The sequence below is a fragment of the Haplochromis burtoni genome, unplaced genomic scaffold (assembly GCF_018398535.1).
Source record: "Haplochromis burtoni strain Fernald_Lab_line unplaced genomic scaffold, NCSU_Asbu1 Contig_823, whole genome shotgun sequence".
NCBI classification, from domain to species: Eukaryota; Metazoa; Chordata; class Actinopteri; order Cichliformes; family Cichlidae; genus Haplochromis; species Haplochromis burtoni.
The window spans coordinates 111,114-129,849 of NW_024583184.1; the positions used below are offsets into that span (position 1 = coordinate 111,114).

Consider the following 18,736-nt stretch of genomic DNA (forward strand, 5'->3'; position numbering starts at 1 on the left):
TGACTGAATACCTGGCTGCCTTGGTGAGACATTTGCCCCTGCAGAGCCTTCCCCCTTTAACAATGCGCCTGGACGCTGTCAAGTCACAGACGATTCTGCAGCTGTTAACTGATGTTCAGCTTCCCTTCGTCTTTCTTTTGCTTTGGCCGTGTACAAGTGAATGCATGTGCGCATACGTGTGTGTTTGTGTCTGTGAGAGATAAAGCGCCCTACCATTACCCTCGTTCCCTCTCGCTGTACCCTCTGCTTGCGTCTATCTCCAAACTAAAAATATTTTGTCAGGCTCACTCATTCGATCATAATTCGGCAGAGAGCAGGAGTTCACTCAGAGTTCAGTCTGCTCTGGGTGCGCAGAGTGCAGCAACGGCCTGCCAGCCAATAAAAAAAAACACACACACAAACCCTTTTAAACACCCTCTTGCATCACATTCTCTTGTCCTCTTTAATTAGCTCTTACTATGCCCTTTCTCACTGGAATATATGCCTTTTATAGGAAGATGTTTTCGCTTAGTATTATTTCAATTTGTATGGTTGAATCTGCAACACACTATGTAATTCTGAAAAAAAATCTTCCCCCCTCTGAAAGCTTCTCCAAATAACCCTAACTTTATATGACATGATCTAAGGAACTATTTTTCTATTTTTACTCAGGCTGCTGTTTTTCCCATATCACATGCTGATGAAAGGGGACCTCATCTGGCTGACGGTAGTTAGCGTATCGAGCTGTATCGGGTCAGATGCCACCTTTGGTTAGTGATCTTTCCAACCGCATGGAAACATATCGATTTACATTAGGGAACAACAGCAGGGACCGGGTCTGGGCATTGTTGCACACTGAAGCATGCTTCAATTAAGATAAATGGAGGTGACAGACAAAACAAACGGTCTGATGTACAGTATGCTCGGGAGACCAGAGCATAGACACAGCCTGACGACATGTCGTACACGTGGTAGTCGTGCCATGCCATATTGCTTATAACGAGCATATGCTTTGGCTCCTTTGCATTTAATCCTCAACGCATTGCTTCTGGTGCTTGTAGAGCGTTACCAGGTTCAGGAGTCTGTAATGACGATGCATTTAGGCGCAACTGTGGACTACATGTGTGTTTGTTGAATTTGACCTTAATTGTGTTATTTTGATATTTATTACCAGATTTTCTTGGCATAACATTGACCACTCATTCACTAGCAACTGTAAAGAGTCTCTCAGTTTGCCATCAGGCACTCCCTGTGGTCAGTCCATGAAAGCAGGATGCTTTGATTCCTGCCTTAATATATATATATATTTAAATTCTTTATTTTTTTCTTAGTTCCCTACCAGCAGTGTTGCAAAATGGATTTAGTTTCTGAAATCCGGTAATTCCACAATAAACACATGCAAGACTTTTACAGGAAGCCGTTCTGTTGAAATGCTCGCATGCCACAAAAAAAAAACAAATAAACAAAAAAAGCTTAATGAGTTATCAAATGGGCTTTCAACATGTGGCTTTAGGGAGTAGTAAACCTGTAAGCCATATTCCATGTTTGCAGGGACATCAACATTGTCTATTTGTTTGTTTTGTGAAAGAATTAGCATAAATTGGCATTTCAAAAATATTTAATCTAATCCAAAAATGAAAAAGGGTAAAAGGTTGCAAAAGCATTGCAGGAAATGCCTGCTTGTAACAATAAATAAATAAATAAACGGCACAGTGCAAACCCAAAGAAAAAAACGCTTTTTAATGAGAAATAAGTCTGCCAACAGCGTTACCATACTGTTACTGTAGATTCACTGCACAACCAGCAATCTTTAAATACCATTGACTTCAGAGTAGCATGTTAACATTTCTAATGGCATGCAATAATATTGTAAACAATGTAAAACACCAGCTGGGCTATGTCAGCGTGTTTGTAGCTGCGCTGCTTCCTTAAAGTGCTCCCATAATATTATTATCATCTTAATCTCCAGGGGCTTTGGGTTGCTTGCTGCCTCCCTCCTTGCCCACCCGCCCCCCTCCACCCTCGCTCAGGCTGCGTATCGCACTAAGCGGTAGTTGTGACAGTGATTACACTAGACAGCTTCAAACAATAGTGTTGGGCCAACAAAGGCTGCTGCTCCCTCTGCATGAGCCCTGACTGTCTATTCACACTCACTCAAACTGAAACACACACTCTACCCGTCAGTCAGCATGCAGGCACACACACACACACACACACACACACACACACACACACACACACACACACACACACACACACACACTCTTACACCTCCCATTGCTGAATGGTCTCCACTAGCTGTTACAGTTGGCGTCTAACGGGGCTCCTATTCTGCATTGATTTGAGCAATTCACTTATGGCCTTCAGTGATCCCAGGGGACTCTTGGGGGGCCCCCCAGGCCTACAGACTCCAACTCCACTCAAGTGAGTTCAGTGTCTATGGCACAAGAGGCCAAGCAGAGACAAAGCCAGTGTCATGCTTTAGATTCAAGCAACTAATGAGTTAACTGTGAGGATGCTGAATGCGTACGGCGACATTTCCATTCATGGTTTTTGACATATACAAGGGATTAGCATGGCTGGCCAGTCGCACTACTTAACAGCTATTGTGTGGCTGATTACTGCAAAGGGGGGGGAAACACATGCACGAGGGTGGGAGAGAGAGCAGACATGCAACTAATGTGCTGCTGAACACAGACTCAATGGGCAGACAATACCTCTATGTTAGCCATAAAACTACTCAAAGCTATAAATATGTACGCATCCAGGGCAATTTTTCTTTTACAACTTGCCTGGATTATGCAATAAAAATGGTATCACCCACTTAAGGTGCTTATCCCACCTAAAACTATTTGATTAGTGTGATTTTAATGGTGAGCTTAATGGCAAAAAATGTTAAAATTAGTCCAAAGATTGGGACAATAACAGACTAGTTTAAGTTGGAGCGGACACCCTGTAATCTCTTATGTTGTAAAGTAAACAGTAAAAAACACTAACAGTCAGTCAGAGCAATTCATTAACTTGGATTAGATTTTTTGATCTACAAGTTTTCTACCAATGGGTGCTAGGGAAAGTTACATGGGGAAAAGTGCTCACATTAAAAAACAAAGACTGTCAGTAGAAGTATCTTTGTCACTATACTGTGTATAAATCCTTCTGTCAAACCCTTTCCCCATCGAACCAGCTGGATTTTTGCATGCCAAAATAAATGGAAAGAATGATAAGAACATGAGCACAGGCTCATAACAGTGAGAACACCTTAACATTTACACCGGAAATGTATTAAGGGGCCATACATCTACCTTTGTATACAGACATCGCATGCAAAGGAAAGAGGAAGAAGAAAAAAGCCTGACCACTGGCATTTAGCTCGATCACGCACTCCTCATGAAGCAAAAATGGAGACGAGAGGTGAATTTCTTCCAAAGAGGTCAGAGAAAATTACAGGAGGGCAGAACACAACAAAGGGGGAAAGAGGAGAAGACAGAGATAAAAAGAAAGAAATGTTGGGCAAAGAAAAAAGACAGGGATGGGTAGAAAAGAAGGGGTGGGGGCTCTGGTGGATGTGTACCCTCATTTGAAGATGATAATCTTGCACAAGAGCAAATTTTGTCGGCTTCAACAGCACACACGGAGATGTTTTGACCCATTATCTCCATGGATGCTCGTAATCAATACACACAAGTAGCTCTTCTGAGGATGTACTGATGTGTGCTGATCGGAAAACGATGAGAAGCTGCATGAAACGCTTTAATGAATTGTCCAGAAAAAATAATCGTGAGAATGGAAGCTGCTGGCTCGAGCTCTGGTTACTCTGTGTCACGAACGCTCAAAGGAAGCTTTTGTCCACTTTCAGAAACATGGCGTTCACACCATCACCTCTCACTCTCCTACTTTTGCTCCTACTTTTAGAAAGTCTTGGAATCCAGCAGCTCGGCATGAACTGGAGATTTCATGCAGCTGACATCAGCAGAGCAGTCAGTCTGTATCCGTCTTAAGGCTTGTTGCGACATGTGACATTTAACTGGCACGAACGGCAGATTCATGTTAACGTCCACGCTAACATTTTATTGCTTCTGATGCACGTAAACATTTAAATATACGCAAACATGGCAGCTTAAATCGGCTCGTAAGACTTGCTTTAGCTACTCAAAAAGTCAAGAGTCAAAATAAATGAATTAATAAATAAAAGGGGTTTAATAGAGGGTTTAATTGGAGATAATTTATTTGAATTTTAGGAGCATGACCACACCTCCATACACGTTTTTTGGTTCTCTGACTATACAGGACCCGCCGTTCCAGCTAGTGAAGTGTTTATTTAAAACACGCGCGCGCACACACACAAAAACTATAGATAAATACAAGATGAATATCGAGCTGAGCAGCAAAACCAGTCAGTGTATATGCCCTCAAGCTAACGTGTTCAACATCTTCATGTTGACATTTCACGGGTATAATTTATAACAATGCCCAGCAGCTGAATCATTAACAGACACCAGCGTTTCAGTGACAGGAATATCTTCCTTTTTTTTTTAAACCAAACAAATAAAAACATTTCCAAAAAGTTGGGATGGTGTGTAAAAATGTAAATAAAAACTGAATGAAATGATTAGCAGATGAGATGGTTTTTTACTATTTAGCACTTTCTGCGCGTCCTGAGGGGACTTACTGCTGAGAGCAAACTATTTGAGGCCTCTAGTAAAACCGCTGTTTCTTTTTTCTTTTTACATCTTTTATGTGGGTGACATTCTGATGTTGTAGTATCTACAAAATGTGGTTTGGCATTGTTTTGCTAAAATAAGCAAAGCCTTCCATGAAAAAGAAACCTGCATATATTACTCCAGACTGTTATATATATCGTTTAGCATTGATGAAGGCTTCGCAAAGGTGCAAGTTACTGAGCTTGGGCTCAGACGAGACAGTGGCTTTTCTTTGTTTCTACATGCTTTTAACTTGAATTTATAAAAACACTGTTAGTTTTCAGAACTGTTCCCAGGCTCGTGCTGGGGTTGCCACATTAGAAAAGTGTCGGTTTTTAATGCTTGTCCAAGGATCACTTCATTCAATATTGGTTCTCGGCCTTCTCCCTTGTGTACAGAGATTTATTTAGCCTCTCTGAATCTTTTAATGATATTACGTACCACCGATAATGAAATCTTCAAATTCTTTGCAATCTTATGTAAAAAAACATCAGTCTATCTGAGCACCACAGGGGTGAAAACGCCAGCCCACCTTTACTTCTGAAACACTGAGCCTGTCTGTAATGTCTTTTTATACTCGCTTATGTTCCTAAGCTGTTCTCAGTTAACCTTGTTTATTAAGAGATGTTCCATCGCAATTACAGGTTACAGTTGCTGGGGCTTTTCAAAAATCTTTTCTGTATGATTACACAAATCTTTAGGTTTGTAGCTGCCAAGCCCGCAACATTTTTGAAATTAAAAAACAGGAATAGTCTAGACAGGATAGACAGATTAAGGCACAAATATGTGTGTTGAGTCTAGGATGCTAACATCTACAGACCCATAGATCTGTACTGCGCTGGACTAAATGGGTCAAATACAAATTGAACAAGCTGTTGATACTTTCTAATAGCCTGGTTTAAAAAAGGGAACAGCTGTGAACGCCGTCTATGATTCACCGGAAATTTTTTTGGAGAAAGCTTTTTGTTTCCTAAACCGCAATAAACTGACCACATGCTGACCTTTCTGTTGCTAAACCTTTTCAGTTCATTTACAGTCTGCTCAGATCACCGATTTGTCTCGGACTCTGCCTCGCCATCTTGTCTGCCTTTGGGTTGCAAAGTATTAAGGAAGGAAAGAGTGTGGGGTCACTCCGAGTTTAGTAAACACAAAGTCCATCTGTAATGTGACCTGATACACATTTTCACCCATGGGCAAAGACTCCATTCACAAACGGCTATCATGCAGCAGCACTTCCCTCTTTGGGAAATCAAATGGTCCGCACTTTTATTACCCGGATTTGATACAGACTTGACATAAAAAGGATTAACCCAATTAGCAATGAAGACCGGGCTTACGTCCGTGAAATTCTCTAAAATTAGGAGGTGATCTAATAAGAACCTGATTGTTTTGTGCTGTTCCATCCTTCCTCATTTGCACGGCGAGTTACAAAACTGTCTCCTGTCTGCTGGTTGACGTCACAAATGGTGTGCGCCTGGCGTGAGTCTGTGGGTTCTGTGGTCTTTTTTTCTCTTCCTCTTTTATTATAGCTCAGCCAGCATTTAGAGTCACACAACACGCATATATAAACCTGTCTGCTATTAGCAGATCTGCGCATTGATGGCTGGTAAACAAAATTCAGTATACCAGCGGGATGGTGGGCACATCCCAACTTGGCGTAAACTGGTAGACTTGCACTGAAGTCTCTCGTTACATTGTCTGGGTATGTTCTCATACGCTGTCAACACCCCGACCGGACGACAGCTATGAGGGACGGTTGGGTTTTAATTAAGGACTTCCAGAAACACACACGCACACAGATTTCTAAATATACTTCAATGCAGTGTGGATACATTTACACCGCAGGTATTTATATTTGGACTGAAATCTGTTTTTGGTGGTAACATTAGGGAGTGTTATGACATGCACTCCTAGACAGTGCTAAGTTTTCAGATCAGATGATTTAGCTTTACAGGTTGCTGAGAACTGTGTGTAGAGGCTTTTTTATTTCTAGAATTAAAGAGAAGGATCCATTCTAACTGTGCTGACTCTATCTATATTAAGTATTTGTCATGTTTTCGATTAAAAAAAAGATTTTGTAGTTGTAACTCCTTTAAGTACCAAGAAAGATGCAGAAAAACTATTAAAATAACTGTTGTTCTACCAAACTTTGTGATAGTTTTAGTTGTTTTTCATAAAGTTGATTGCCGGCATGAGGCACGAAGGCATGAAGCAATATGTCCTTGGCAGGATTGCAGATGGATTTAAAAACAAAACAACACACACACAAATCCTATAAGCACACTGGATATCATTCGGTGATTATATTTTAAAGTGCAAACAACTTCCCTGCTGCATCAAAAGTACATATTGGTCCCAAAAAGTTCATTTTTGTCCTGTTCACACCACAGAAGAACTGTCTAACTAACTAACATATCTGCATTATCCATACAGATTTAATATAGGTTTGATAGTCTACGTGGTAGATCTGAGTACAGAAAAAGGCTGCAAATAATAGCACGCAGGAAACGAGTGTGGCATAATTAACTGTTTATTTACAGAGGTTCAGTAGCAAAAGGTTTAAGATCATATTTATTCAATGCCATGTTCTCTGGTTAGGAGAACGCTTCCTGATACAGTCAGGTGTCTATTCTTGGTTACTGGGAAAGTGTGGTGGTCTTAGAGCCTTGTTTGCAGGCACAAAACACCAAGAGAAGTTTCAGGACCAACTGAAACAGTTTTTTTCTTCACACAATTCACGTTTGAAAATGTTCCGCTCGATCGGAGACACGCTGATGTGGAACGTGGCTGCAACAGTATTTCAACCACAAGCTGCACTCCAACTTGCAAACGTGTGACCACATTATAAGCAAACAAAGACCACAAACAGAGCATAATGATCCCTGACATTTTTTAAATATAAGTCGTACCAACAGCTAGTATTAGTGCATTGTTATGAATTACATCAACCGATATAAAACCCAGTGCAACGCATTCAGCCCTAGTTATTAGAGAGGCAGCATGTGCATTAGCAAAGAAGATGCTGCCCAGTTTATTATTATCTCTAGCTCTGTTGACTTTCCACTCTCATTAAAGGCAGATCCAATTCATATCTTCTCAGAGGAAAGTGGGGGTGAAGAGTAATAAAGGAAAAAGAAAAGTTATTGAACACCATTAATCAAAGCGATGACTCCTCATCCAGCTTTATTTTATCAGGATCCCTTTAATGTCATTGATATAGAAAAATACAACCCCCTGCCAGCATCTCTCAAAAAGGGAATGTTCCCTTTAAGAGTTGCCTTTAATTACCTAATCCCTGAAAAAAATGCAGCAACCTTATTAAAATTTAAAAAAAAGAACAAGAATATTCTACTTTAAAATAATGAGAAACACAATCACACAAACAGGGTAAAACACATATGCACCGGAGGAGAAATACAGGCAATCGGGCCAGAAAGACAAATGAGGAGAGATAGTTAATCCTAAGGGTAAATATTTAACAAGCTCAGCAATTACAGCTAGGGCAGAGACCTAACATAGAAAAGAGCAGAATTACAACTGCTGACTGTCAGCTCTCACATACGTTCATGCGGACCTACCTGATTGGACATCTGCCTAAAAAGGCAGGAAAAAAAGCCTACTCTGGCCTTTAATCAAATTTAAATGAAAAACATGGGACAAAGAGTTCCACGCAGCTGTAGGCTACAAACTGATGACTTTCTTTCCTTTTTTAAAATTTATTTATTCTTATTATTTTTGTTATTTTGTTATTTTTAAAGGAGAGCTTTGCCCCTCTGGGGCCATTTTCACTAGCTCGGCAAACTTTACTGCTAGAGTAATGGTTTATGGAAAGAGGAGAATATGACTTTTTGCCGCGTCCCGTCTCGACTCGGGGAAAAATGTGGCAGCAGAACTCAACTTTAACAAAGAAAATGAAACTAGGCCACCAGTTTTCAGTTTTCACATGGATGTCAGAAGACGGGTACATTTTATAAGTTTATAATAATCAATTAAGTAATATTTACTTACAATGTGCCTTTCACAGACAAGGGGTCACAAAGAGAGTAAAATAAATCAGTAAAAGTACCAACAAAACAAACCTGCTTAAAAAAATAATTTTTAAAGGGCAAATGCTTGCACAGTGGTGGTTTCCATTAGACAGTAGCTTCAACTCTAAAGTTACATTTCTAACAGTGTCCCTTATTTTCTTATCTGTAAAAACATTTGGTTGTTAGGCCCGCTTGTGAAAACGTTCCTGTGCCATGCATCTGTCTACAAGCAGACAAAGAAAAAAAAGTATAGAAATTGTTTATGTATGCAAAATACTTTCACTCTTTATTTATTTATTTGCTAGTTTTTCCTCTATTATAGATGCATATGAAATAGTGCATGTAGTGATCTCAGTCATGGGCCTTTAAACAAATCATCTAAATTTCCAGTGAAGTTCTGATCCCAGTGGAATATGATGATTCAGGCGAGCTTTTTATTCTCACACACACACACACACACACACACACACACACACACACACACACACACACACACACACCCTTAGGGTATATTTGCATGAACTACGTGGCCACACACTGTTCAATGAGCTCCACCTTCGAGTTGTCACGCAACAAAGACAACCAGCATAGAATCTCAGGGAGCTTCCAGAACACCTGCTGCTGCACGGTTTCCCTCTCCTCCTGCCTGTCTGCACCTTTCAGCACACCTTGCATGACATACCTGAATAGTCTCAGATCAAGTTGATAAACGTATGCTTTTACAAAGATAAATGGTATAACTGTAGTCAAATTTCCCACCCACTGCTGTATCTGAACAAACTGAAAAGGATATCAGCCATAGCTCAGCTCAGTAGCAGCTTCACACAGTCCCTCCGGTGGAAATACAGAGTAACTGCACTTTAAAAAGTCTGTGCTTCCCCCAGAAAAAGTGGTTATAAGAACAAATGAAACTTAAGGTTGCTGGTTTCATGCTTTCATAATGTGTTTTCGTCTCAATGACTCACTTTTGAAATGAAGAAAGAAAAAAAGAAACAGACAAATATGACGGTCGCTGAAAACCACAGGGAGGATGTGGAAACTTACTTGTTCATCTCCAGATTTATCTGGAAAAGCTCTGATCAACACTCCATGTGTAAATATCAGTGGAAAGCCCAAACGAGTTTATCAAATGAAGGAGGGCAAGACATTCCACATGTATACCGACTCAAATCGCACTAATTAATCTCATTACCGGAGCATCAAAAGACAGATAAGCCGGTCACAACTGCCACTGATAACAAGGCACCCAGCAGAGGTGGGGAAAACAGACAGAAGCCTTGGCCTGAACGCATCTTCAAAGAGTTCGGAATAAAGGATCTTAAATGATCTTTTCCACATTTACCTTTTTTGTAATGCTTAAAAAAACCCTGCACAGATATATTCAAGAAAACTCCCCCTTGTGAGCGTAGTTTTCACCCAGCAGCGTTGCCACTCAAGCCAACGGCTTCTGCACACCTTTCAACACTTGCACCAGCCTCCACACATGACTGAACTGAACCGTCTCCTTCCCTTTGCAGCTCTCAGATGGCATCGACAGTCCTCGGCATCACTCTTCGTTAAAGCGGTGGTTGTGGTCTTTATCTCTGCGTGAGCCCTGATCTGGGAAATGCCCCTTTAATAACTCCATTCAGCACCTGCCTGCCAACTTTGTGTGGTGGCTAAGCTGAATAAGGCAACAAATGATCGAGGTTAAGCGTCAGAGGAGGATCAGGAGGAGGAGGAGAAGGTTAAAGACTAGCTGCAAAACTTTGAGGACACCAGAGCCTCACAAATTCATCTGCCGTCTCCTCGTAGAGAGCTTTCAGTGAGAATTTTCTTTCAGCCCCGAGGGCAGGCTAGGTAGTGAACCTCACGGGAGCTCCGCTGCTGCTTCTTCTTCACTGCCCTGCCTTTCCCTTTTATCCTACTAATGCTTTTTCTCCTTGCAAGAGTGCTCGTTTTTTGTAATAATAAAAAAGTGCCTCTTGTTTCTAGGCCTGTCACATCCAGCTGTGCCAGTAGCTGCTGTGTTGATAAGGCAGCTGCCAAGGCCACTGGCAACAAAATACTTTCTAAAGCAGCGCATAAATATTTGAAGCAAATCGTGGAGGAACACGAGGAGAGGACGGGAGGCATTCAGTTGACAGTGGGAGGGTGGGAAAACTCAAAATGCCTTCTAATTACATGCGTTTAAAAGAGATAAAGGTCATAATAGTTATTTGCGGTTCCTCGTATCTAGAAAGCATTTTCACATCGTAAATCACTGTAATCTGAAGTGTAATGGCAACATGCACAGATCTTCTTATCTACGTTTTTGCTACGGAGCCTTGGGGAATCTCACTCCTGAGGCCGACAGAAAGAGTGCACAGGTTATTCCAACACACTTTTTTTTAGCTCAGTATTCTGACATTTAAAGCCTTTGAAATTACAATTTACATGTCAAAGTGTTGCAAAACACTATGCATTCTTTCCATCTGCTGAAAGGAAGACATTACTACCTATAGTTCTGTTACCACTATTTCTGTGTTTGCATAGTAAAAGTGAACCCTGCGCTTCGCTCCAATAATGTCCAGGTAACTGAATCAGTGGACAACAGAGGCCTCTGTGTTCATATGCAAAAAAAACAAAACAAAACAAAACAAAGAAGAAAATTTAAAGCTATTTATTGGCCTGACCCACATCCACTCAGGAGCTTCCAGCTAACTCAAAGCCACACACTTCCACATAAGCAAAATACCTAAACCACTACTGCAACAATGCCGCCTTTTGTACCTCCTTTACCTTGGAAGAAACTCTTGACGCGGAGGTAGGAAACAGCAAGACGGAGCACTGACAGCTTGTCCAGCTTGGAGATGACATCTGGGGGGAATGGCAGCAGGCTGGCCAGGCGGTCCAGTTCAGCATTCAGCCTGTCCCGGTGCCGCTTGGATGGGTTGGTTTTCTCATTGGCAGAGGATGGCTTCCTGATGATGAGACGGATATAAGGTAAAGACAGATCCCAGGTCTGAGAGGACATCGGAGTGTGTGTGTGTGTGTGTGTGTGTGTGTGTGTGTGTGCTGTGTGTGTGTGTGTGTGTGTGTGTGTGTGTGTGTGCACAACACTCCCCAAAAGCGACAGCAGCAGCACAAAGAAGAGGATTAAGTTTGTTTAACTTCACTTGTTGGAGCTACGCTACTGGTGAAAGCAAAGACGGTGGAAACGACATGATGCAGGCCTTTTTTACAGGGCGCACACACACACTTGTTGATTGTATAAGTAATATATGAAGTATGAAGTGTGGCAACAAGCCAGTTTTTAACACGCTATACCGCAAAAACGCCAAAACACACTCATATCAACACAGTGTCAGACTCTCTGAGGTTACAGTACAGTGATTACTGACTCACTGTTTGAGGACTTTTTTGAAATAGATACCTATTGTTTTTTTTTTTTGCTAAATAGCTGTTCCTCATTTTGATGACACAAACAATAGGATGGTGTTTTGCCTTGTTTACGTATGGCAAGCATGGCAACTTGCAAACCAAGGACAGACACATGACCAGATAAACCACACAGTGTACGAGTCCGTTTTTCTCTAAAACCATAGTTCCTTTTGACTCAGCCTTCAACAACACAGCATGCACATCAATCATCTCTGCTTCCCTTTAAAAAAAAGAAGAAAAAAAAAGATGTGTGCATTCACCACCAGATAAAAGGAAGCGATTTGGGCATTTTTCTGATATCAAGCGTTTCTGTAGCTTTGCAGCTTTGCATTAAAGAGATGTGACATTAGAGGTACCGCACAGACGGCACGATCTTTCCCTGAGAGCATAAAACTCTCCTAGTTATTTGTGAACGTTAGTATGGTGTACCACGGCTTTACCAGCTGACCTTAACACGATCCACATACGCAACGGTCAGCTCTGATTTCCACAGCTGAGAGTTTAAACTTTTCAGCTCACGCCGCGCCGAGACGTTTACATTAACGGTCGAATATATTTTCCACTTGTTGCCAGTGAAAAAGTGCGTAAAGAAATATGTTTAAATGTCACGGTGTGGTCTAGACTACAGTTTAAATCGCCTGTTACTTACACAAACTTTGAGTTGCACAAATTCAGTAATAAATAATAATTAAAACTTCCCTTTAACTATAATTCTAAATCCTCAAGACTCTAATGGCAGAATTAGCAGGCTCGGTTTGACGTGGCAAAGATTTCCCCCTTGTATTAGCAGCACTGTCAAAAACGCTACCGGCCTCGTTAAATTACCACTTCCCTCTTCAAAATCTTATACAACTTGCCAACCACTGCTCATGACATCAGCTGACATAACTGTCCAACAAAAAGTATCCTGGCATTAAAAGCCGTGGACATTAAAAACAGTGAACGAATGATACCGTGACTCCTGTGACTGCATTAAAACTATTTTGAAAAGGACATGCAAGGGTTAAAAAAAAGAACCTGAAAAAATTCAATTAATTTTAATCATTGATCAATCAGCCGCATTTGTGCATATTTGGAAACAAGTCCGTAGGAAACTTTGGACAGCTCACAGAGGGCAGTCAAATTCTAATTAATTAACTTTAAAGCAGGGTCTGCACCAGATCTGCTGACAGCAGTGTTAAATGAAAGTTGTGATAGATGTGAAGTCTTCTATTAAAACCCATACCAACTTGTGCTATAATTTTCACACCTTCATGCTAGAACCTCAATTACTTCCTGTCATTCATTATAACCTAGAATCACAGGGCAGAGAGAAGAAGTTTATTTTGAACCAACAAAAGTGTGCAGCCTCAGGAAACAATGACTGAACAGATGTGAACACATAAACAATAAATACTGAAGAGCGCTCCTTAACTGTTTCTGGATGGGCTTCCTCCTCTTTCTGCCCGCATACATGCAGTCTCCAGGAGGGATCATGATCTCGCGCTCCGTGGAGGTAACAGGTGCGCTGCGGAGGACACAGAATAACTTTACGTGAGGCTGGAGAAAGTACCCTGACCCACGCTGGAAGGGAGAGTGCATTCAAATATATACACACTCGCAGTTATATGTCACAGAAAAGTCCTCAGTTTGGAATAAATACGCAGGAAATTCCAGCATCCCTAAAAGTAAAAACAACAACCCACTTAAAACAGCCTAAAGTGCTTTAAAGAAAAAAATATTAGGGAAATTGCAAAATAGGTTTAATATTTTTATTATTACTCGATAGTGATATAAAAAAATAGCAAACATCTAAATGAATAAAACAAATTAAACAATAATAAAATACAAAAAAAGTTAAATAAATAAGTAGAGCACGCCGGTGCAACTTGGATAGCCTGTATGCAAAACTGCAGAAGACATGCTGAATGCTTAAAATCAGAAGAAAATTAAATAAAGAAACTGGAAATTTAAAATGACAAAAAAGCGCCACAAATGCGAGCACTGACCTGAGATATGTGCGGCTTTCTGTTAATTCCAGTATAGTGTTGGCTGTGGAGTCACATTCACTTTAAGTGCTGAAAAGAGATGCGTCTCCCAGGGTGCACCGACTCCCAGCGATAAATCCAGGGGAAATCAAATAAATCTGAGTGGTCCTGTATGAGCTCCGAGCTGATGTTTTCATCAGCTTTGCACTACTCGGGGCAGATGTTGGCTGATGCTTTATACCCAATTGAGTCGCCTTCACTTCCTCGCGTTTCAGGTGGCGGATTCCTCTGAATGACATGTCGAGCTCTTCGCACGCAACTCTCTGCCTCACAAACACGGCGCGAGCGCACACACACTAGGCTTATGTTGCATTCAGGCCCTGTCTGAATTTGGCAAACAACTTGTTTTGTTTATGTATTTTAACATGGCGGTTTTTTTCGTAATTGAGTAAATAATTATGGATGAATAATAGCTGAATATTATTCATTTTTTAGTTATACATGCGGGCTACTTTCAAGACTTGAAAGGAGCATGAAAAGTTACGTGTCGATAGGATTTTTTTCTGTATTCTGCAGAGCAGAGCTTCTGTTCGGTTTCATAAAATCACTAGAGATAAAAGCTAATGTCTACATTGTGGTGGTGCTATATTTGTTTAAATGTATGTGGTTTTTAGCACAGTTATTCGAAACTCGTGATATATTAGCAAATTTACGAAGAGTACTCAAATGCACCATTAGCCCAACCCGACCTGAGAGTAGTAGAGAGGGGAGGGGTCGCACGCGAAGGGCAGAGGAGGCACAAATCTGCCCCTTAAAACCGAGGCTGATGGTGGGTCAGAGCGCTCGCAGATCGGAGGGATTTAGCTAACTAAGGGCTAAAGGAGACGTACACATTTTGCAAAGAAACCCCAAAATATTCAAGTGTAATGTGCGCTGGACTGGACTAAGCCTTTTCTTACTAAATTAGCGGATGCAGCTTCCAGAAACGGGCTCTGCGGGACCGGTTTGGCCGCTGCGTCAAGTTTTGTACAGACCGACAGACGCCATGCTTACGCCGGAAATTAGGCGAATGCTTTGTCAAAATAAAAGTAACGACTGATCCGCTGGATTTCGCTTGTACAATCTCTGGAATTAAAGCCGAAACTAGTGAGAGGATTTTAAGCAAGATCGTTGATTCATATTCAGTCTGTTTTAATTAATGGAAAATTTCGAGTAAATGTGGTCTTTGTTTTAAACCGGAAACGCTTAAATCTGGACAACCTGTCGGATTTATGATCCGCGTTTATATGTCAATTGGATATAATTATTGTTTATTTTTAAGTTAAAAAGAAATACATACGAAACCAAGGCTTACAGTGAAAAGTGGTTTCCAGGTTTTATTTTTGCTTGAACGAATCGTCCTTAAAAATAAAGAAAATCATATTTTTCATTTGAGCTGTATTATTTGTGGGCTATAAAACTATCACTACCCGCACAATGCTTACAAAACGAGGCAGCAAAGCAGAGTTTGCAAGGATTTGTTGCTGCAGAATCCCCCTCTCGATCATATTTTGCATTACTGACGATGTCCTGTCAAATATTGCAATGAACATGTTTTAAACGTACTTGATGAATGTAGTAATGTATTCACTGATTAATCGTTGTTTAATAAGTATACTGCCTCAATCTGTTGTCACTGAAACGCATCACACTCAATAAACACACACACGTAAATGGTCTACTCTGCCGCACCCTAGTGTACAAAGCATGCACAGCAGACTGAAAAGCACAGTAGCTCACTGTGTATTAGTGTGTAGTAAACCATGCAAGCCAAATTCCACCACAACACAGTTCTTTTAAGAAAGATGACATAGTGCAAGGGAAAAACCTTCAGCTGTGATGTGCCACATACCCCAGACATTATGTGAAGTCACTTTCCTCCAGTGTTGATGGGACAGCTCCCATTGGAAAACTCAATTTAGCAACAAGAAGAGAGAAAAAAGAAAAGGGACACGTGGCGTTTAAACAGAAATATATTAACTGCATTATAAACATACCAAGATACTCTGGAGCCACATAGACAAGATGTGATGATGTGGTGTGGCCCAACCTACCAGGGTTTATGTCACCCAATAGGATTACTTCTGAAAGGCTTTGAGTAATGTTTGTCTAACTAAAGCTTTAATCTGAGCTAATGAAGCCGTCTGACAGCGTACAGCAGCCCAGTGAGCGTTTTGGCAACAGGATGAGAGCAGAGTAAATCACTGTTTAATCACCACTGGTCCTCGGTAATGTCACAACTAATGTATGCAGTGTGTAAAACAGCAACCAAGGACAGTGGTGGCCTCGGGCTTGAGGACTGACATGACAAGATACATTTGTCAGTCGTTTTCCTAGTCTCCAGATTGCTGTGGAATATATGAGATGGGTAACAAAAGTTAAAAAGAAAAACAACCCTTGTATCCTACAGTGAAGGAGACACAGTTACCCTTTTTTCTTATCCTATAATGAACCATAAAGGGCAAAGACACGAGGGCTCACTGAATGGTTTGATCACTATGAAAATGATGTTTCTCAACCCAGATGAACACCTGTAGGAGACTGTGGACTCCCTGCCCTCTTCAACACCATCATCAAAACACCCACTTAAGGAATATCTGATAGGAAACTGCTCCCCCATCCTTCTGGTAGAGTTCAAGACACTTGGAGACTCAATGCTAAGCTGCATTTAAGCTATTCAGGTGACAACTGGTTGCCAAACGGCGTATTGACACACTTTGTTGCTATGTCTTTGTCTGCTATAATTCAAAGTACACATAGTCAGACTGCACGACAGACAGAGCAAATGCTTGTTTAGCGTGCTGTTGCATGAAAGTGTCCATCAGGGGAGGCGTTTTATTTGTTGTGACAGTTGTAGTTGGGGATCTAAAGAGATCTTAAGGTGCTGTAAACATTGTCGGTGGCTACCATTAAAGCTACAGGGAGCTTTGATATCAATGCAAATCCGCTGGCACCACTATCCAAGCTGCCTTCCAGATTAGCCCAGGCTTAGAGCTCTGGCAGCGCTGCTGGGGCAGACCTTTGCACGCAACTGTTTACTGTGTGGGTGGGTGCACGCCTCTGCGAGCAAGCTATTGTGTGCATACATTAAGAAGTGCATGTGTATGTGGCTAAATAGTTTTCAGAATGACTGGCAAGCCAAATAGGACTTACTAAAAGCCATCTGCCAGGTGCAATAGTGTGGCTTTCATTGATTAAGATGTCTCTGTTGACATCAGTGTGGGATTTCAGGAGACATGGGGAGCTGTGACACGACAAGTCTGATTCTAATGGACATGTATAATTGATGGGAAGGTCGATATCAGAAAGTACCAAACATACACTCATTTCTCCTCGCTGTCACTGTCATTTAGACAAGGCTCGTTGTCCATTATGTGCTACATGAGTGCTCATTGTTAGGAATAACAAAAAGCACAACTTAAAAAACACACATTTTATCCAGCAGATTGATCGGCACACCGGATAGCGTGCACATTAGGATTTTATTTGTTGTGCAATGTTTCAAGCACAAAGCTTCATCCCGGACATTATTTTACCCAATCCCTATAAAAAGTGATGTCAACAGAGGTGCTGACTCCACTTGCAGTGGAGCCTTGAACCACAGAGTACTAGCAGAGTTCATGGCCTGACAAGTGCAGCTGAAAAGCACAATTGTGTTGTCAGGATTTGTGGAGTCTGAGTATAAGCCATGACAACCAAAAGACCAGCTCAAGAGGTTGAGAAGTTAGGACCTGTGGGAAATACTGCCCAGGCACAAAAGTGAGCATGCACGCGCACAAGAACAATAGCGAGGTTTCATCTACTCATTTTCTTTTTTTTTCTAGATGTGCAGAAAAGCTGCAAGAATCACACACTGACCCTGAAGTGTTTAATACCACATTTGAACAGACTCGTGTTTATTTGGAGACAATGAACAGATCACCTTTGAACTTATAAAACCATGGATCACAAATCTGGGACAAAATCTGACAATAAAATGCAAAAGACACAGATTGAAAAAGACGATGACGCAGAAAAAAACACTCTGACAACGTACAACCACAAAACTTATCCACTGAAAATATGTGAGGGGTTGGTATCAAGCCCTGGTGACCATTTGAAGATGTTCCAAACACATGCTTTTGTGTACTAAAATCAATATTGCATTCATTTCCTTATCAAATTCCAGCTCACAGTAACATACATTATGGTGCAGCTCAGCATCAGGACAGACATCATGCTGCTGGTTACACACACAACAACAAAATAAAAAATCAGCCTGTGAATACATCTTCAAACTCGTGCGTTGCTGTCACGTTTCTGTCTCTCCCTGTATTGAGATCTGTGTCAATTGGTTTGAGAGGGAAAACTGTGTATTGGAACTGATGGGGATAATCTTTTGTTGATGTTTGGATTTGTTTGGTTTTTTTTTCCAGAGGTCATTTTATAGCCAAAGCAAGGGTTAGATGGAGGTTGACTCCTTTTTCTGCTCCCATCAATCCCTCTGTAATCTGCTCCATCCCACAGCTGCGGTTCTGCTTCTATCTGAGTGAAGTGCACGAAAAAAAAAAGGGCACGGAGAGGCCGACAGAGAGGGCCGTGGTGTTGTGTAACACCCAAGATGCTGGGAAACCCTGCAAGC

At 41.2% G+C, this 18,736-nt stretch overlaps 1 protein-coding gene across 1 annotated transcript in view; it reads right to left on the reverse strand.

Annotated features, from left to right (window-relative positions):
- Positions 1-16,142, reverse strand: part of LOC102294567 — a 63,147-nt gene extending 47,005 nt beyond the window's left edge. Inside the window, exons 1-3 of the mRNA XM_005950651.3 lie at positions 14,098-16,142; positions 13,524-13,616; positions 11,468-11,649 (exon numbers count right to left, since the gene is read on the reverse strand). Of these exons, the coding sequence (XP_005950713.1) occupies positions 11,468-11,649; positions 13,524-13,585 (244 nt within the window). The 5' untranslated portion in view covers positions 13,586-13,616; positions 14,098-16,142. The remainder of the gene's footprint in view (positions 1-11,467; positions 11,650-13,523; positions 13,617-14,097) is intronic.
- Positions 16,143-18,736: the final 2,594 nt, after the last annotated feature.